The sequence below is a fragment of the Pectinophora gossypiella genome, chromosome 19 (genome assembly GCF_024362695.1).
Source record: "Pectinophora gossypiella chromosome 19, ilPecGoss1.1, whole genome shotgun sequence".
Taxonomy (NCBI): domain Eukaryota; kingdom Metazoa; phylum Arthropoda; class Insecta; order Lepidoptera; family Gelechiidae; genus Pectinophora; species Pectinophora gossypiella.
The window spans coordinates 9,933,498-9,955,619 of record NC_065422.1 but is presented as its reverse complement, the minus strand read 5'-3'; the positions used below and the strand labels follow the sequence as shown (position 1 = coordinate 9,955,619).

General features: G+C 37.8%; 1 protein-coding gene across 1 annotated transcript in view; it reads left to right on the top strand.

Moving 5' to 3' along the window:
• LOC126375657 (head-specific guanylate cyclase) overlaps positions 1–22,122 on the top strand; it is a 143,891-nt gene that overhangs the window by 103,679 nt on the left and 18,090 nt on the right. The window contains exon 9 of the mRNA XM_050022707.1: positions 20,220–20,399. Within this exon, the coding sequence (XP_049878664.1) occupies positions 20,220–20,399 (180 nt within the window). The remainder of the gene's footprint in view (positions 1–20,219; positions 20,400–22,122) is intronic.

Below are 22,122 nucleotides of genomic sequence, written 5' to 3'. Positions count from 1 at the left end.
GAGCTGTCAATCATCCGTCCCTTTCCTTTTCGGCGGATAAGAAAATGACAGGTATAACTTAAAGTAAAATTAAGAGATGTCTGCAGGAATCGGGGCCAATGTCGCTTTACAGTGATTGTAAACAAGTTATGTGGTTCTGCGCTTTATATTAATTTGATTTGGCTTCTACTGCGTATGAGAGCCTATTATTACTGATAGTAATAATTAATGATAGATAGTTAATGGCATAATTGGCCGGACAAATGGGGAGCACTGAGGGCTATCACCAGGTACAAAATTTAAGACAACAGGCCTGAGGGTGCCCGGTTGGGCGCAAACATCGGCTCAGGGCGTCGTCTGAGAGGAAGAATATTTGAAAGGATTATTCGACCCTAGTGGGTCGATAACGATAAGCGCTGAATGGGGAAGTTGGCACGCGTAAATGTCTAATTTCAATATTCCTTTTTTTTAACCGCTCAGGTCTACATAAACTGCCTATATACGTCTCACTGCTGGGCGCAGGCCTCCCTCAATCAACCGGAGGGGGTATGGAGCATACTCCACCACGCTGCTCCACTGCGGGTTCGTGGAGGTGTTTTTACGGCTAATAGCCGAGACCAACGGCTTAACGTGCCCTCCGAAGCACGGAATCATCTTACTTTTTCGGACAATCAGGTGTTTCAAGCCTGAAAAGTCCTTACCAAACAAAGGACAGTCTCACAAAGTGATTTCGACATTGTCCCCATCGGGAATCGAACCCGGACCTCCAGATCGTGAGCCTAACGCTCTAACCACTAGACCACGGAGGCTGTTCCCTCTCAGGTCTATGCTGTTTAATATGAGTACGAACTTACGAAGTATACAAACCACGCTTCTCCACTGCAAGTGTACCACGTCAATGGATCAAACATGATATGTAGTGGAGACTAGGGGTAAACAATGCCAGTGTTCCTATAGATACAGCGACGGTCTCCGTAAAGTGGTTGGCAAGTATTGATACTATTGAGAACAAAAATAGGTGTAGTGACATTCTCTATGCAATATACCTCCACATGATATCACGTATAGTGTACAGTCATGAGCAGTATCATGTACCCACTTTAGAACCCTGTCGCACTATCATATTTGACATTTAATGAGAATAAAGTTAATGTGACATGGTTTCAAAGTGTGTACGGTCACGAGCATTAATATGTATACACTTTGGTACCATGTCACATTAACTTTTTTGACAAATTGAACTGTAAGTCTCACTAAACGTCAAATATGTTAGTGCAACAGAGTCTTAAAGTGGGTACATTATATTGCTCATGACTGTACATATCAGCACTCGTGACCGTATATAATGGTGCTAATTCCGGCAGACGCCATCAAATCTTAAGGTTTACCTGACATTATCTCACCGAAAAGGAAAGGGACGAGTAATCGACAGGCATAACATTATGAAACACACGTCAATTTTAGGCAGAAATCTAAAACAACCCTTGAAACATTTTATATTGCTCAATTAAGCGACAGAATCAAGTTGACAGCACATCTCAAAAGGATTACATTATGAGCGAGATGAGTATTTTATTCGCCCGGGTTGTTCATTCATTTTAAAATTCATAGTTATCAATCATCCGTTCCTTTCCTTTTCGGAGGATAAGAAAATGACGGATATAACTTAAAATAAAATTAGAGGTGTCTGCAGGAATCGGGGCCAATATTACATTATCACCTAAGTTGATATTTACCACGTTCTTTTCTGAGGAAATAAACTCCCGTACATTTTGTTGGATAACTAAGATTAGTGAATTTTTTGAATCTGAAAATAGACTTGCCCATACAAAACACTGGCCAAGAGGAAAAGTACTTACAGGATTGTTGAATTTGGTTTCCTCTGACCCCGGGGTACTATTGATACTACTAGTATACTTTCAGATTAAGTTTGAACAGCACAAGTCGAATTACTCCAGACATTTTACGTTATTTTTCTTGAACAGAAACGCGGCAGTTGAGACAACTAATTTTATTTCCTTTTTCGTAAATGAGAAGCGAGCCAGTCTGACACAGGATCACAGTGACAGTCTAGAGTAATAAGTATTGAACAAAAACATTCGGGCATCCAAAATCCGTCACGTACATTTAAGTGATGAAAACTGGATTCAAAATCTCTTTGTATCACACTTCCCACTTTAATTATACTAACGTATTGTGTGGGACCAGACAGGCCTGGAGCAGTCCAATACTGCGTCACAGTAGAGCCAGGATTAACTTTAATGGACTGAGCTTTGCTGGAACAGTATCAAAGGGTCAATTTCAAATAGAATTGTTGCGTTTCCCTGGAATAAATCCTTTGTTTGGTGTTGTGAATATTGTGATGCATGAAAGAATTCTGGTGGTGAAAATTTTTGCATTGAGATAGAACGTGGGTCATATTTACCTAGAAAATAAATTCTGTAATACACTGCTCATTAAAAAAATCGAAACAACTCGCGAGTTTATGTTTAGTAGGGATTACCAGAAAATATTAACAAGGAGTATTACATATTAAAAAGAATACATTTCTTTTTACAGTGAGTATTATAAGGTTTAATTCTGAATATTAATTTTCCTAAATATAATTTGATTCTCGTGTTTTATTGAACAAAAATTTGAAAGTGTTTCGGTTATTTTGATGGGTATCATACTGGGATAATTATCAGTGAAGTTATTATTATAAAGCAATCAGAAACATGTCACGCGATGGTTGCTCTACGACCACTCTGTAACTTACTGGACAATGAAATTGTTACAACGACTTTCTTACTCGTATGTACAACAAACAGTTATAACGAAATGTTACAACAAAGAACCAGGGTATTCTCTCGCATCCCAAACTACAAAGCCGGTTGCTGTTTTAGCTGTGGTCTTTACTTTGTCCTGAATGTTTCAGCATTTCCACCAGGTCAACGTACAAGGCACGCAAGCCACCCTTTGTTGACTATGGTTTGAAGCGGGCTTCAAAACACTTCCATTTCAAGAGACAGCCCTTTGTAGTGAGCCACTTTACCATGTTTCCCTTACAATATTACGTCGAATAGACGCACCCAGTTATTTGGGTCAGAATTTGTTCACCAACCCACGAATTGAATGGAACAGTAGACCATTGTGCGACTGTTATTTTCAACCAAACACTTCCTCTTTCTTATTTTTGTTCCAAAAAGCTTTCGTGGCCCATTTAATGTTTTATCGCGGTGAGAAAATGAGGTGACGCCCGAACTGGAGCTAGTTGGAAATAAAATGTCTTTGTTCAATAACATTTACTGAAGGGTACAAGAACAAATGATTTGTCATTGTTGCTAACAGCGACGAGAGCATCTCTTTCTTGAGTTCTTCTTTGCTCTACAAATGCTATTATACCGGCCATGTAAATGTTATTATGCCGGCTGCAGCTGAAAATCAGCGTCAGCGTCTAGCTAAAGCTAGACTGTGACATATGCTGAGCTGAAGCCGTTTCTGCATTAAGTATAATAATTGTTAAGTAATCTAATTACCTCGAAGTAAGTAATGTTATTTTTTCTTTCTTTCTATTGCATTGCATCTTTTGCCAGTTTAATTTAGAACTTTCCTATCAACAATGAGATTTTAACCTTACACTTAGCCCACTCTCAGATGACTTTTCCAATACTCTTTGATGATTGAAATGACGTTAAAGACGTACTTCGAAATCCTTCATGACAACACAAAACATCCCAAACAATTTTAACTTACTTCAAACATGCAACAAACTATGAAAACAATAACAGTTTTGGCAGACAGATCAGCAAAATAGCAGAAACAATTACTTGACTTCAGCAAACATTTTGGCAAGATCCTGACACCTTCCGCTTGCCAGGTCGATTTGTTAATACTGAGCCAACTGGGTCAATTGGCCTATTTGCTTTGCTTAAAGCTATAAACACGTCAACATTATATTAAATCCGGTTGGAGTATAGACTAAGCGGCGAGATATATTTCCTATTGTTATGTGTGTCTTTCTTTCATTATTGTTGGCCTTTATCCAGTTTACTCTGAGGTCTAAGAGTAGACTAATCTTCTTCTGCATCATACGCGCTGTAAGACTTGTCAGCATTATAATAATATGGAATTATAGTCACCATTACAGAACAGATGAAAAAGATTTTTGTTTTGTACATACATACATACATAAACTCACGCCCGTATTCCCCGAAGGGGTGGACAGAATTACAAATAATCAAGAAACTATTTGGAGCCACTTTTGATACATAGTCCTAAGGTGGATAATGATAAACCGTATGATGATAGGGGATCAGCCTATCGCTCTTACAGATGATCCATCATCTTCGACAGGACGCTATTTTGTTTTGTTAATTTGATAAATTGTAATGACGTCGAAAAATCGACGTTACGAAAAAAATTACAATTCAAAAATCGACCTTCTCTGAGATATTGATTATGATTCCGTATAAAAATGAAAATTATGACAGTGAGTACGCTTTTTTTATTGATTTTTACCAACTCAATTGGCCATCTGTCCTTTTATTTCCAAATCCGAAATATTTTTTTAACCAAACTTAGTCATTTGACCTTGAACACTAGAACCCAATAGTAGAAGCAAATATTTTTGGAAGAACTCTTACTATTCAGATTAACCAACAACTTATATTTCTCAGCGAAAGAAAGTTAGGGTTTGTTCTGTGGCAAACTCTAACGAACAGTTTCAAATAACCGTGTCAAATGGAAGATTTCGTCGAAATCGGACAATGAAAACCGAAAATAAAACTTGGATCAAGATGGGGTCGTTACCACGGATTTGTTAGAGAATGTAAATACCCCCTGTTTGTCGGTCCTTAACTATGTTTGAGTAAGGAATTGAGCTGGTCGCCCGGAAAGTTTGCCGATGGATCACGACTGTCTGAAAGAGGCATTGATTGACAAAAGCGGAACTTAACTGACGGAATTTCACAATAATTGGTTACGAACGAAACCCCTAAAACTCCATTCGAGACAAAGATAAACAAGTATTGCATAATCACCTAATTGTAAAGGAGAATGTACGAAATTAAAACCTTTATTTTACTTATTTTTTGTCGAATGCAGAGAAAATGGAAGACGCTGAAAGCACTCACCCGGTTAAATAAAATGTCAACAAGTCTAAGGGTGCCTAAAAGGCGGAATCTGCGGCCAAAGACATTGCCTTGAGATGTTGGTTTGGAGCAAAACGGCCCAACATTTGCAGATAAAGCTAAAAGAAAAACCGCAAATGTTTTAAATAAGTACATTTAATAGGTACCGACTTTCGTCTACTGACACATTGGCTATGAATGCCATGTCATGATGAAAGAAACCATCATAAGGAAATCCGTAATGCCAGAAACAATTTTAGTTCGTAATATGACCTGTGATTCAACGGTTTTCCATTCCGTTCAGAAGTTCGGGTCAGAAGGTAGTCACTTGTAAAGGTTCAAAGCCAGATCTGTCAAAACCTGTGGGAGATTCGGTGAAAACTAAACATTATACGCTAAGGAGTTGATAATTGTTGGTGACGCAATTTTCCTCAGATTTTTGGAACTAACATACTTAGCGGCGACCTTTATGATTCAGTAATTGAGCTTTAAGTTCACGTTCCGGAAACCCCAGGTTCGAATCTCAATGGGAAGTCACCCGTAGGATGATCAGCGCTTCGGACGGCACGCTGAGCAGTCGGTTCTAACTAGTATTTACTTGTATGTAGTCAAGAGCCGTGTTAGGGGCCGTTGGCGGCTCAATATTCTTCTTATTCTTACGTGTGGGTTGTGAGGTGGATTATCAACCTCATCAACCCTGGTGTCAGGATTACTATTGATCCGCCAGAGGCCCCTGATATGACTCCTATAACGATTACTTACTTACATCAGTAAGTAGTAACCGGGAGTAACGGCTTAACGTGCCTTCCGAAGCACGGATCATCTTATTTTCGGGCAATCAGGTGATAGCCTGTAATGTCCTAACCAAACCAGGGATCACAAAGTAATTTTTGTGATTTATTTATTTTATTTTATTTTGTTTGGGGAGCTTACAGCTTAATTCACACAATATTACACTTAGTAGTAAGTAAAGGCCAACATACCGGGATTTGAACCCGGGATCTCCGGATCGTGAGCCCAACGCTCAACCACTGGACCACGGAGATCGTTGGGCTCAATAGTAACTCTGTAGCACTAGCGTTGACGAGGCTGGTTAATGATCTCACAACCCACACAAGACAAGAATTCTTAGCTGTAGTACTGGATTCCCAAAGACAAAATCTAGCTAGATTTGTCGATATTGGCTACATACGTCTTCTTCATGTCATTTAATACAAAAGTTTTACTTGTCATATCCAGTCAATTTGTCATACCTTTTCAATAGGATAACCTTTTCCTTTTATCCTTTGGCTCAGACCATCATTGTTAGATAACACATTCTATTGTGGCTAAAGCGCTTTATTGATTCCTTTTGAATTTGAAGGATTCAAGTAATAAATATTGGCTTTATGCCGTAAATCTCACTTCTGAATTAAATCGTCACGCTCACGTCGCGAACTGGCGTAGCTGCAATTTTTGGCGAAACTGATTTATACCTTTTACAGTTGTCAATCAAGTAACTTTAGCAAAAAATTACAGATACGTTAGTAGATACGAAATATTTGTTTCTGGTTCGGACATTGCTTTTGATGCTGATTTACTTTGATGTTCCTTTATAACTTAACTGCTTCTTGATGCATAATAATAATATAAGCTCACAACTCCCACAGGGGTAGTCAGAGGTACAGTCATGAGCAATATCATCTACCCACTTTAGAATCCTGTCGCACTATCATATTTGACATTTAATGAGACTTACAGTTTAATTTGTCAAAAAGTTAATGTGACATGGTATCAAAGTGTATACATACTCGTATTAGTACTCGTGACCGTACAGCCATCGCCCGATGAACTAAGTACCCGCACTTCACCGAGCTTTGTTAGATCATTGTGATGTTTTTGTCAGTGACCGGTATACCTTAGACAGTACTCATTGCTATCGGCCTACTAGGGTTGATGAATTCTATCAAATATAAAGCTCTCAGACGACGGCTTGAAAAAAAAGTTCTTCAAAATTGGCTTACATAGTTAGCGCTTTTTGAACGTCAATATTATACTTATATATTATATAACTAGCTGTAAAACTACTACCACATCGGAAGCAGTATCGCTGAGGGAAAGACGTGACCAGAAAACCTCCCAGAACAGGGCCCTACTCCTACAGTTTCATGTTTTCCTTTCTTTTTTAAGTCCAGTTTGTATTACATAATATAAGATTAAATACACTGGTATTCCAATTGCAGACAGTGGAAGGAAAGCCACCTCGCTATGGCGTTTTAAATTTTGTACCAGTTTTAAGCGCCCTGTGCTCTTCTTTTGCCCGGCCTGATAATTAGTTCTAGATACGACAAATCTAATAAAGATCACGTAAAAAAAGCGATGAGTGAGCCATATCGCCGTTTGTAATGGTCGTTTTTGATGTAGGTAAAAATAAATATCATCATCACATCATCAATTTAAGAGCCACGCTCTTGTCGGTGCAGCATTTTCCATGCTACTTTTACTATTTTTTTGCTTTTTTGACTGACAGTAGAAATTCAGTGGCGGAGGACAGGAGTCCTAGTATGGCTTTGTAATAGACTACTCTGGACGCCATCCCACTCGCGTCAGACAGAGTACGAGAAACCACTGGCCTATTTTTCCCTAAAATAAATAATTATCATCACCAGCCCATTAACGTCCCCACTGCTGGGGCACGGGCCTTCCCTAAAAATGGATAGGGAGATTGGGCCTTAAACCACCACGAGGGCCCAGTGCGGATTGGTGGTTATTAACGACTGCTAATGCAGCCGGGACCAACGGCTTAACGTTCCTTCCGAACACGGAGGAGATCGAGATGAAAACTTTTTTTTGTGGTCACCCATCCTATGACCGGCCTTTGCGAAAGTTGCTTAACTTCAACAATCGCAGACCGAGTGCGTTAACCGCTGCGCCACCGAGCTCCAAAATAAATATAAGTACCATTAAAACTGTTGATTTTTCACGAAATTCTAGCTAATACTTCTGATTATACAATATCATTTACCAATTTACCAACTGTGTCAACAAAAATACCATTAATCCTTGCTTTGTTGGAGACCTTGACAAAAGCAGTAGTCTACGAAATAACAAAACTCCTTTTGTCGACCCCATTCGCATAATCCAACCTATCCTTGTGTGACATGTTATATTGTTTGTCCTATTTCCCTAATCTCAGTTTCGGTACAGGCATTTTGTTCAATCGATTCAGCTTTACGAGTACAGATGCGACGTCTGATTCTTTACGTATCGCAATAAAGCTCCGAGCTGCTTGCCTCGGGCATGTCGTAAAATCCGACAGAGAGATTTGTGTATTTTCTAACATGGTAGCATCACGCCTGTGTCCTCGAAGGGGTAGGCAGAGACTTAAATATCGAGGGCAAGATCATTGTCATTAACCGGACATAAAACTTTGAAACCACGTGATATCTTTTTTTAAATAAAATAGGCTCGCGTCGGACGACAATGTGGTCTAGGGTGAATTACATACCTAGGAAATGCTTATTCACTCTAGCCTTGAAAACTCCTTTAAAAAAAAAGGTTACATACATACATGTATCATGTAAAAAAAAGGTTACATACATACATGTAACATGTATGTATGTAACCTTTTTTTTAAAAGGTATTTTTATGTTGCTCGAGCCCTAAACTACTGAATTCATGTTTGGATCATAGATGACTGATATAATCTGGGAGTTTTCAAAGCTAGAGTTTTCAAGGTTTTCAAGAATAGATCCAAACATGAATTCAGTAGTTTACGGCTCGAATTTGGTGTTGATAATTGCAACATAAAAATACCTTTTAAAAAAAGGTTATAAAAATATTAGTTCTTTACTTTTTTAAATAATTTTATTTTCATCGATCTGTCTCTTATTGTCGGACATGTCTGTAACCTTTGTAATTAACTACTTATAGTGAATTATATGCGAAGTGGCAAATCAAATAGCGTTTCTTTACTACAGTCTACGAGTGGTGAAATAATTCTAGCCATAGAGGCAGCCAATCAGCTCGCGACACCAAACACGTCAGGACCCCGATACTGACATCGCCGGCGTGGTCGACGATTTCCTTCAATCTGCGCTTATCGCTATCGACCCACTAGGGTCGGTTAATTCTTTCAAATACTTTTCCTCTTAGACGACGCCCTGAGCCGAGGTTCGCGCCCAACTGGGTACCCTCAGGCCTGTTGTCTTAAATGTTGTCCCGGGTGAGAGCCTTCAGCGCTCCCTATTTATCCGGCCAAGTAGTTAATGCCATCTGCGGCAAATCTACAATAAGTAAAACAAAACAAAAGAAATAACACCACGATCCGGCAAACTATAGCATATATATTATGAAAAAATAAATAAATACATTGTCAAATGGACCGGGGCACAGCAGCTAAGCTTTGTCCTCAAAGGGACTAAAGCACGAGTATTAATCACTATGCAGCAAATAAAAAATCTCTTAAGAGTTTCAACACTCCATTAGCAGTGAAAAGCGGGTCTCACTTTTTGCCTCGCACGAAGATCCTTTTGTGTTTTTGTAGACCTTTAATACTCGGATGTTTATCCCACAGTAAATAAATATATTTGTGAATATACCACATTTACGCGTAGTGGTCGATTTGTACGCCTCAGCCTTTTTAGGTTATAATAAATTCTGCGTGGGAAATCTGCAGAAGTTGGTGTTTTTATAACACGAAATAAGCAACTGAAAATGTGTCTTTGACCACCTTTAACAACGTTAGAAAGAAGCAGCTACATTGTATGAGAATGTCAAATTTTCCTTCAAATCTGTCTGTCTTGCAATATTTGAGGTCAAATTACTTAGTTTTTTGCCCATATTAAGGGTATTTTTTTTGGATGTTTCTGAAAGCCTATTAAATGGAGCAGTTTTTAGAAATACTTTTAAGGTCCATGATAATCTCATGTGTTTATTATTCTTCGGCGAAGTATTAACAACTGTAACAATTTTGGTCGAATTCTCTTTTTTTTTTTTTTTTGTTTTGGTTTTCCCCGAAGGGTAAGGCAAAGGGAACTATGCCCATACAGCCATGTCTTACGTATTTTTTTTTCTTGATGATTAATGAAATGATGAAAGGTGATGAATGATGATGATGAAACCTAAGCCCCCACCCTCGGAGTAGACTCCTACTCCGAACCCCAAACGAATTAACTCAAAAGTCCGCATAAACTTTTGAGTTATGAAGCGGCTTCCCGGCACGAAGCGAAAATAGGCAGATACACTTTGTTCCTTGAATACTCCAAAATAATAACACTCGCGAATGTCTTCCGACTAACTTAATGCGATCATTAACCACAAAACACCACTTCGTATTAATTATTTAGATTACTCAATGAAGAAAGCAACTGTCCCGTTCCCGTTTCCCGCCGAAAAGCCGGTCGAATTCTCACTTTGACTTCCGATAACTTTTTTTTTATACTTGATTTGACTTTGATTAAGCCGTACACAGCCTTAGGCATAGTTGTGAAGTAAAAAAAAATAATTATTAAGAAAGGGATAGCGACAAAATGATTATTTCTGAAGTAAGGTAGAAAATCTAGAAAAAGGTACAAAATGGGTCATTTCTCCTAAACCACAAATAATTGCTGAACATACATAGGGGTGTTTCTGGTAGCTAATGAGCCCCTCTTTCTAATTTTTCATTTTGAACCTGAACTTCTGGGCCGCCCTGTATATATATATATATATATATATATATATATATATATATATATATATATATATATATATATATATATAAGTTATTAAATAACTAGAGGAACACATTTAATACTAGGCATCTTATCATATGAGAAATAATTAATTTTCTAGTAATCTTTATATATTTATTTATTTGTCCACAATAAAACAGACACAACAAACAAAGTAAAACAGATAATACAGGTAAGCTTCTCTCTAAACAAAGAGATCTCTTACAGCTGACCTATGTGACGAGAGAGATATTCAACTTATAATTTTATATAGATAGATATACGCATGTATACAAATTATTACAAATTATTTTTATATTTTGTTTTAAATAAATATAAATTACTTATATTTATTTAAAACAAAATATAAACCTAAACCTACAATCCAAATTTAAATAAATTATATTATAATACATATTCTATAAATAAATAAATATATATATTCACATATACCTAAATAAATAAATATAATACAAATACAACTACTGCAACTTAAGCCAGACTGAAATAATAATCATTCAAGTTTCTTTTAATACTACCCACCGTTCCTTTTTTAACAACCTATCTTTTTTAATTAAGCAAAGTATGCTTAACATGATATTGGATATTAAATGACGATGTCGTGTCAATTCATATCATACTAAGCAATATATTATAATATTTACATGTCAGTCCATGTCTTATCATATATGTTATGCCTATACTATAGATATGATTATGCTAGATACAATATCTTGTATTAGAATCTAACATTCCAGCAACACATGGCAATACAATCTAGTTTAAGCATACGAAATTAGCTACGTAGTATGAGGAAATACTCATGATATCCACGGGATGAAAAAGAAGAAGGGAAGACAGAGGATAAGATGGAAGGATGAACTGTTATTAAAAGGTTATTATAAGGTTAGTGATTATTTAGAAGATAACACTGCATGGCATTAACTGTCTGGGAGCTGATATTAGGCAGCTAAATTACTAAATTGGGTAACAATATTTTATGTTGTTGTTTTTGCGATATCGAGACACAGAGCACCAGCCCGATGGTCGGATGACATTGTGAGGTATGCCGGAAAGCAATGGATGAATGGATGGACCGGAAAGGATGGCGTGAAAGAGAGGAGGCTTATACCCAGCAGTGGGTGAATACAGGCTGAGAAGATTTTATATTTTTTTTAAGAACGTCTATTCTTTTCCCCGGCTATACAGGTGAGAAACTGTAGTAGTTTAAGGCCTCTGCCTCGAATTTTGCGGGCAGCGGGGCGGCGGCGGCGGCGGCGCGGGAGCGGCAGGATCTTATGCGTATCGTCAAATGGACCGGGTCTCGAAAACAGCGGCGCGGGAGCGGCGCGGGGGCGGGCAACGAGCGGTGCACTCCAGTCGAGCGGTGACCGTTGCGCGTCTGCATTGTAGTATAGTGTTGTACTTTTTTTTCGTGACGTAGGTATCAAAATGTCCTCGGACGTGCAAGAGCAAATTATTTCGGCAATCTTTGAGAGGAGACCCATATGGAACAGCAAAGATGTGAACCATAAAAATAGAAGAATAATTAATCGTTTATGGGAAGAAATAAAAAACGCCGTTGTCGCCGATTTTCAGACATTTCGTTTACGAATGTCGACAACACAACCACGAACACAACACTACACCGCTACAGTGCCGCGCGATCTGCCCGCTGGTTTCGAGAACAGGTATGCGTTGCCCGCCCCTCTCCCGCGCCGCCGCCGCTGCCGCTCCGCTGCCCGCAAAATTCGAGACCGAGGCCTAAGGCGGATGAGACGTTCGTCATGTAAAAAATATGAATGACGAATAAATATTTAAATTTCGAATTTGAACTTAAAAAGGTAGGGAGCAACATGGACCGGTAAATGTGGTGTACTCTTGGGGAGGCCTTTGCCAAAAGACCAACCGACACAATGGAACATAAAAAGAAAAAAAAGCAAGGGAAAATGACAGTAAATTATTAAATTGTTTCGCTCTGCGGCAGCGGCTATTTACCCGACTGGGGCGTAGTGAAGAGGAGAAAGTACTTGGGCCAGCGAGTTCTTATATTTTTGTACTATTTGCGTTTGAGACATTGAATCCAGCAGCGAAACTACTTGTTAAAGATCTTTCAATGGATGCAAGGGCTGAAGTTTTTTATGTCAAAGAGTAAGCGTGGCAATTCAGAGTGGCAATGTTGATTGTTGAGCACTCAACACTTATGTACATACGACACACACACTCACTCTCACACATATATATAACCATCCTCACTTACACACACAACTTACATACCCACACTCCAATACTTAGATGTAACCTGTTCTTTTTCAATTTTATCTTCTTCTTCTTATCGTCTGGGTTGTGAGGTGAATACCAACCTTATCAACCCTGGTATCAGGGTTATTATTGAGCCGCCAAAGGCCCTTGACATGACTTATGTAACGACTACATACTTACATCAGTAAGTAGTAACCGAGACCAACGGCTTAACGTGCCTTTCGAAGCACGGATCATCTTACTTTCGGACAATCTGGTGATCAGCCTGTAATCTCCTAACCAAACTAGGGATCACAAAGTGATTTTTGTGATATGTCCCCACCGGGATTCGAACCCGGGACATCTGGATCGTGAGCCCAACGCTCGAACCACTGGACCACAGAGGCCGTTGATTCAATTTTATAATTATATTTTAAGTTTCCTGTGGCATTTATTATTGTTGGCAAAATTTGCGTCAATCTTACAAGACTTGTATCCTATTGTCCACGGTTTCCCAAGATACAGGCTCTGCCTAGTTCCAATGTAGTGCCTCTGTTCATTGTATTGTACCCTACCTCAAACATATGCCTTCTTTCTTTTTTTGAATTATTTCTGTAAATAAAATCATTTTCGATTTCTTTTTGCCTCGACGTGAAGCATTGGATTCGATGTTGTTTTTATAAGTTATGTGTTAATATTGTTATGAGGGTATTGAAAGCTTGGCTGCCTTTTTCTACTCTGTACGAAATTGCCTCAGAAGAAAAGTAACAATGTATGTTTTGTGGGAGACATAAAGGATTTCTATTGCGGGTTCCGTACTTCCTTTGATTGATGGGGGTAACCCGGGACCGTTTGTGCTTTACTTCTGGTTTGGGAAATGTTTTACATTTTATGTATATCACGATTGTCGTTTGGAAACTATTACAAGAAGCGATTCGAATTTGTTATTTTTCTTCTATCGTGTGGGTTGTGAGGTCGATTACCAACCCCATCAACCCTGGTGTCAGGGTTACTATTGAGCTGCCAAAGACCCCTGACATTGCCCTTGTAACGACTACTAACTTACATCAGTAATTAGTAACTGGAACCAACGGCTTAACGTGCCCTCCGAAGCACGGAATCATTTTACTTTTTCGGACAATCAGGTGATTCAAGTCTGAAAAGTCCTTACCAAATAAAGGACAGTCTCACAAAGTCATTTCGACAATGTCCCCATCGGGAATCGAACCCGGAACTCCAGATCGTGAGCCTAAAGCTCTAACCACTAGACCACGGAGGCTGTGATTACAGCTCAAAGGGCATAATATATACAGGTATAAACAACACAACATAACAACACGCCTGTAGGTATCCCCGAGTAGAGACATAGTACACCCACTCCTTGCCAGCTATGTTGAAGTCCCATGTAGTAGGGAGCGAGACAATTTTATTGCCATTAACATAAGCGTAGGAGCAAATAAGTTTGAAGTAATATTATACTATAAAAAATACATAAAAGTACATGACTACAACTCAATTGGGTTAGTCACAGGTACATCCATCGCAAGATGAACTAAGTACCCACACCTCACCGAGCTTTCTGTTAGACCAACGTGATATAGTGGTGAGACGTGTCGCTATATACAGGGGTGACATCGTAACGAATACTGAAGGGGATGATTCAGGCCATGATTCTGAGTTGTAATCAAGTGGAATTTGCTGTCAGATTTTTTTTATGTTTTTTGTAAATTATTTCCAGTTCCATACTTTTGCGACTTAAAATTCCACTTGATATCAACTCAGAATCATGGTCTGAATCACACATCAAAATATTTGTTACGATGTCACTAATACCCTGTATAATGGTCGAACCAAATGTATTAGTCAAAACTGCACATAAGATAAACCCAAAGCAACCAACCAACCAAACCGACCAATATTACGTCCTAAACAATACAATTTACGTTGGAAATATCGGAATGGTCCGATTAGCAAATATCAATATGGAATGGTCCGCTTATCGGAATCCGTTTCAGCATGATTTAGGGCTTAGCGAATCTGTGGTAATCATAACTAGGCAGGATTAATGCAGCTCAATATGATATACAGTGATAATAATGTAGCGATTAAGTTGCATCGTACTAATAAAGTATAAACGAGGAAATATAATTCTTCTATCGTGATTCGTGTGGTTTGTTAGGTGAGTTACCAGCGTCAACAACCCTGGTGTCAGGGTTATTATTGAGCCACTAAAAGCCTTTGACATAGCTCACGTAACAATTACTTACTTAAGTACATCAGTAAGTAGTAACCGGGTCCAACGGCTTAACATGTCTTCAGAAGCACGGATCTTACTTTCGGACAATCAGGTGATCCTGTAAACTGGCGATCACGTTATATTTACGTACAAAGAGCAAAAGTTCAGTCGCTGAGCCCAGCGAATTATTTGTACGTGGTGAAATTATGAACCATTAGTTGTCATAATTATGAAATTTATGTTTTTCTAGATGTTTTGGTCTATTAAAGAAACGAAATGTAACCGGGTCAAATTCTAATTCAAAAATATCTTTATTCAGTAGGTAACATAGTTACACTTTGAATCGTCAATTTTAACATAACGAACGTCTCATCCGCCTAAAACTACTGCAGCTTCTCACAACCTGTATAGCCGGGGAAAAGAAGCTGCAAGAAAAACCTCGTCACAGGGGGTTTTTTCCCATCTGCCCCCTTTAGGCTTGCCACCGGGGTGGTGGTTGGGAAATTAGGTGCCGTTTACCACCCCGGTGGTCGATGGCACTTAATTAGTTTCATCTGCCCCCTTTACAGTTATAGTACGGGGGTTCATTCTCATGTCGTACTGGACATTAAAAAAAAAAAACGTTCAAAATGATAATATTTTCAAAATGTAAATTTACAATAATGGACTAGTTTAATACTTACATCTTATAATAAATCTGTAGAGAGGTCAATTCTGTACATTGAATATATTTTCAAAATAACTATCAGGGGGTGATTAGTGATCGATACTGATGCCAAAAATGCAATCAGTAAAATTTATTTTATTTTATTTTATCCAATAAAGAAACGGAAAATTTTAAATTAATATTGCTAAATTTTCATTTTTTTATTTTATGTTCAGTACGACATGAGAATAAACCCCCGTACAATAACTGTAAAGGGGGCAGATGAAACTAATTAAGTGCCATCGACCACCGGGGTGGTAAACGGCATGGGAATAAAGGGTCACAGGGTTGGTCCTAGAAGTAGTTTAAAAAAAATAAATATACATAAAATATTGTTATACAATTGAGTAATTTAGCTGCCTAATATCAGTCTTAAGTGCAACCAATTTATTTATTACTTTGCAACAACTGATTGGACTTTAGCAGCTTACCGTACATAGCCGTGTATAACTGTTCATCGAACCCAAACAGAAAAGTGCTTGGTTCTGAATTCAAATTCTGATACAGGATGTAATAATTGATGAACGTGGAAGATAGCCTTTGTTTGTATTCGGAAATACGATGTTTGCCGAAGGACATCAAGAAAATAGGAGCACTGTATTGCAAGTCGATTAATTCTAGGAAGTGGCTCGCAGTCGGACTTACAATGATGCATAGGGGTGCTACACTTGATTTATCGCCTCCTACTGTATTCAATAAACTCTGTATTTGTAATTGAATTCATCAGCAAATTGTTATTCAGCAGTTTTTTCCGCTTTCCTTCTCAAAGACAAACTCAAAAATAAACTTAAATATTAAATGGGTAACTTAGTTACACTTCTTCTTCTTCTATCGTGTGGGCTGTGAGGTGGATTACCAACCTCATCAACCCTGGTGTCAGGGTTACTATTGAGCCGCCAAAGGCCCCTGACATGCCTCATGTAACGACTATTTACTTACATCAGTAAGTAGTAACCGGGACCAACGGCTTAGCATGCCTTCCGAAGCACGGATCATCTTACTTTCGGACAATCTGGTGATCAGCCTGTAATGTCCTTACTAAACTCGAGACCACAAAGTAATTTTTGTGATATGTCCCCACCGGGAATCGAACCCAGGACGTCAGGATCGTGAGCCCAGCGCTCAACCACTAGACCACGGATTGCTTAGTTACTCTAAGAAACGTATTTTTCATTGAAAGTCTCATTCGCCTTAAACTACTGCTTCTCAACCTGTATAGCTCAGAAAAGTAGCTGCTAGAAACACCTTGGCACAGGGTCGTAGACGTTCATAGATAATAACAAATATATAATTTATGTGAATAAGTATGAGGCCGCCTAACATTGTTTCTACTTTAATACAGATTTGTAATAACTCGTTCACTGTGTAACTGAAAATTTTAAATTGACCTATCACGTGCAAGTTTATTTTTCGATAAACACATTGCGTACATAGTACATAAACACACTATGGCAAGAAAAAATAGTCAGAAGTCTCGTCGGATTTTCCCATTTTCTATCTAATGCCTCACATATGAGACACGCACGTATGAGTTTCAAATACATATAATAGGTATATTGCCCTGTACGTGGTTCATACATAGTGAACGTGTTAAGTATCAACAACTACAAATTGCAACGGAAAATTCCACTTGATATTAACTCAGAATCATGATAAATCATCCCCTTCGGTATTCGTTACGATATCAGTCAAACTGTATACCCTTTCGGTTATCTTATAAGTTAATAGTACAGTCATGAGCAATATAATGTACCCACTTTAGGACTCTGTCGCACTAACATATTTGACATTTAGTGAAACTTACAGTTCAATTTGTCAAAAAAGTTAATGTGACATGGTACCAAAGTGTATACATATTAATGCTCGTGACCGTACATAATGTGAGTGTAGTATTTACTTTGACGGCCTCCGAGGTCCAGTGGTTGAGCGTTGTGCTCACGATCCGGAGGTCTCGGGTTCGAATCCCATTGGGGACAAATCACATAGTCGTTATATGAGTCATGTCAGGGGCCTATGGCGGCTCAATATTAACCTGACACCAGGTTTAATGCGGTCGGTATTTCGCCTCACAACCCACACGATAGAAGAAGAAGATTTACTTTGTGTTGTTATCAGGGATACAAAAAGACTGCTAAATAAAATATGACCCGGGGAATTCATAATGTAATACAATACCGTCCATTTAGATTCGTAGAAGATAAAAACGGAATAAACAGAACATTTTGTCTGCGTATAGAATCGCACCTATTTCATTACCTTAAAAACACTGCGACAGTCCTATTCGTATTCTGACGAATCGCAAACGTTCACAGAAACTGTTTACATTGGAAATACGGGAGACAGAAACTTCGCTTTTACTCTTAAAAGATTCCCTGGAAGATTTATCCGCAGAGAAAATAGTAAGAGGTTAGCGCAACCAAACGTTAAGCCGTAAAACTTTGTACGGAGTGTACGGATGTAAACACTTTGAAACCATATCACATTAACTTTTTTGACAAATTGAACCGTAAGCCTCATTAAATGTCAAATGTGATAGTGCGACAGGGTTCTAAAGTGGGTACATGATATTGCTCATGACTGTACTATATAGTACACATATCCCTACTGCTGGCATAAACTTAGTACTTCTGGTTCACCACTTGAGATGCGATAGAAAAGAGATAGTCTGTTAAAATATATAATAAGATTCCAAAAGCCTTGCAAGACATCGCCGATTTAAATAATTCCTCTTGCTTTAATTATATACTTGTTCTCATTTATTATGTTTAAACCTAAAAGATATGAAACTGTAACTCTCCTTTAAATTGCTGTGCCCAATCCGGGTCCATATGTGTTACTCACCTTATATTACCAACCTCCTAGCATGTGTAACGCAATAAATTATATGATTATGATAATACTCTCACACACACGCACACACACACGCACGCACGCACACATACATTTATATACTAACAGTACCTCTATATAACGGCCTCCGTGGTCCAGTCATTGAGCGTCGGGCTCACGATCCGGAGGCCCCGGGTTCGAATCCCGGTGGGGACATATCACAAAATTACTTTGTGATCCTTAGTTTGGTTAGCACATTACAGGCTGATCACCTGATTGTCCGAAAGTAAGACTATCTGTGCTTCGGAAGGCACGTTAAGCCGTTACTCCCGGTTACTATTTACTGATGTAAGTACGTAGTTGTTACATGAGTCATGTTAGGGGCCTTTGGCGGCTCAATAGTAACCATGACACCAAGGTGGATGAGGTTGGTCAATGGTCATGAACCTTACAACCTACACGATAGAAGAAGACCTCGATTATAACAGTACCTAATCGGATTTGTTTACGAATTTGCTGTTAAAGTTTAAAAGGAAAAATTTTGCTCTTTCCACTCGGATTGCGCTCAAGTGGAAGCGCAGCTTAAGATAGTACGAACACCTGGAGCGGACACAACTAGATGAGACTAAGATATTACATAAAGCACTTTCGCTTATAAACGCTTGACATGACAGCTAACGGAGAGGAGACGTCGTTTACACCTTGGATTAAACACAGTTACCAGTATGTAGGAGTAAAGCGTTGTAAACGCTATGCATTGTTTACGATTGACAGAGTTGGATTCGTACTGTACGTACGTAAAGTAAATAGCACATAGAAGAAGGTACATTGACTAAATAGGCTAGTTTCCAACGAGTCAAATCAGTTACTTTTTCTAAACTACAAAACACGAAATGACTACGGAATTTGTATGAAAAAGCAAACAGTGACGTCATAGAAAAATGTGATCAAATCTTCTGATCGTACTAAACCTTTTCTAACGACATCACCATAGAATGAATGAATGAATGAATGGATAAATACTCATTCATTAATTCTAAGGACATCTCCAGTTGGGTCGTGTGGTTCAAGATAAATTATGAAATTCTAATTACTAAATAAAGACAGATCTAAAACTAACGAAAATCATTTTCTTTTTTCTATTTCAAAACTTATTTATGAATTTTAATCAAGAAAAATATTTTTTTATAATCTAATGAAGAATATTTTTTTATTTCTTTTTTATGTCTTAATTTACAAATTTGAAATATAAGTAGGTACATTATTACCAGCTTCGACTCGATAATTACGTAAACGTAATTATTAAGAACATGCTTTTGTTGCAGTTAAACGCAATCTATGTTTTTTTTTATTTAATTTCTCACCCTAGCTGTGTTCATTATGATTATACAAATGCTTAACCACCAATGTTTTCTTGTTCACAGGGCTTGGAAATCAAAGGGCAGATGGTTTACTGTCCCGAATCGGAGTCACTCCTCTTCGTTGGATCTCCTTTCTTGGATGGTCTTGAGAAGCTGACAGGAAGGGGCCTCTTCATATCTGACATTCCTCTGCATGATGCTACCAGAGATGTAATCTTAGTAGGGGAGCAAGCCAGAGCACAGGTATGAGTGTTAAATGAGTATCATCTTTAAAAGCAAATATTTGTATTCTTCTTCAGAGGTTTCTCCTACAGAGAGTGCGGTAGAATTTGCATAGGCATTCAGGGGCGGCAAATTCTAGCAAGCCTTTGCATAGCCATGACAAAAGAGGCATCACTCCGTGAAATCGATAGTTTATTTATTTATTTATATTATGGACAACTTACAAGCTACACTCTGCACATGCAAAGTTACAGACTATAAAAAGAAAGATTAAGCGCTAGCTCAATTACAAGTAGTAACAGCGTGCACAATCAAGGGATCAAGAAAACAAGATTATAAACTATATTAAAAAAAAAAAAAAATAGAAATAATTTAACAAAAAGCAGGCAGTGCAATGTTTTTATATGCATTTAAGAGCATAGTAATGTCAAGATCATGATATCTGGCCAACATATTATACTTATGGATTATAGTTATGGATCGTCTGAAACAGACGTATGAAGATGATGATACTTTTGACTTCTATAACCAAAAATGTTTGGAACATAGTGAGAGTACAGTTACTTAGCAGTATACAGTTAGAGACATTTTTTCCATAAATCGAAACGCTTCCGAAATATTATTCCTCAAAACATGTTTTTAATTAAATTTAAAATTTGAATTTGGAACATTTTAATTCGAATTTGGAACATTAATATTAATAATTTAAGAACCTTTTATTACCCACTGACTGTAAAATTACATTTATTATTTATTTCTTGTACTCCGATTTAATATTTTTCTGATATATTTTTTAATGATGGCAAAATGATCTTGATTGTTGTTGGAGGGACCACGATTTGTGGAAAAACATCAAGTAGGCCTTTGCCCAACTGTGGGATCAAATGGGCTTATAATAATAGTCTTTACAAAATATACCTAAATCTAATCGCTTTGCGATGTAGTCGCCTTTAATATAGTTAGTCATACTGCTACCTAGACAATCTGAGACCAACCCAAACTTGAAGGTGTTTCCATATTTATTATGAGACGTGTGTAGTGTGTAGGTAGTTCGATGAACATTACTTGCCGCCTACTGTGTCTAGGATGCTTTCAAGCCATTACTTGAGTAGTTTTAAAAGCAATAGATTGAAAGAAAACTTGTTGATTCGATTTATATACCAGACGGCAATATCGTGACTTTGCTTTCTGGTTATTCAGTACTTTGTTGGTCCTTTAGTGAAGTTTATATAAAGTGATGCTTTCGAAAGAAAATTTATTTAGTTTTTTCAATTTCTTTCCAATTACTCTACAGTTGTGTTTCATTGAATGTAAAAACAGATTCTACATACATATAGGACAAAAGAAAGAAAAAATCCTTAGTTGGTAGCTATTTTTACCCGACCTCAGCGAAGCAAAAAGGAGGGTTATGTGTTTGACCGCTATGTATTTGTGTAGGTAGAAAATAGCCGTGATTGTATGCCATTCTGTCCTAAAAGTTTGCTTATCACGAAATTCGACCACGGCTATCTGCTAAACATCACTATTCGGAAGACTTTCAGAGAAAATTACCTATTTTCTTGTTTCACACTTTGTGTGATTTTTCCGTAGTCGGGTTTTTAAACTTTTATTTTTAATACAAAGTTCTAATAGTAAAGTAACAGATGACGAATGTAAAAAAAAATAGTCCATTTTGTTGGAGTGGACACAATCTCATTAAGTTTTATTTTTTAAATGAGCAGTTGAAAGCATTCTATGTTATTTA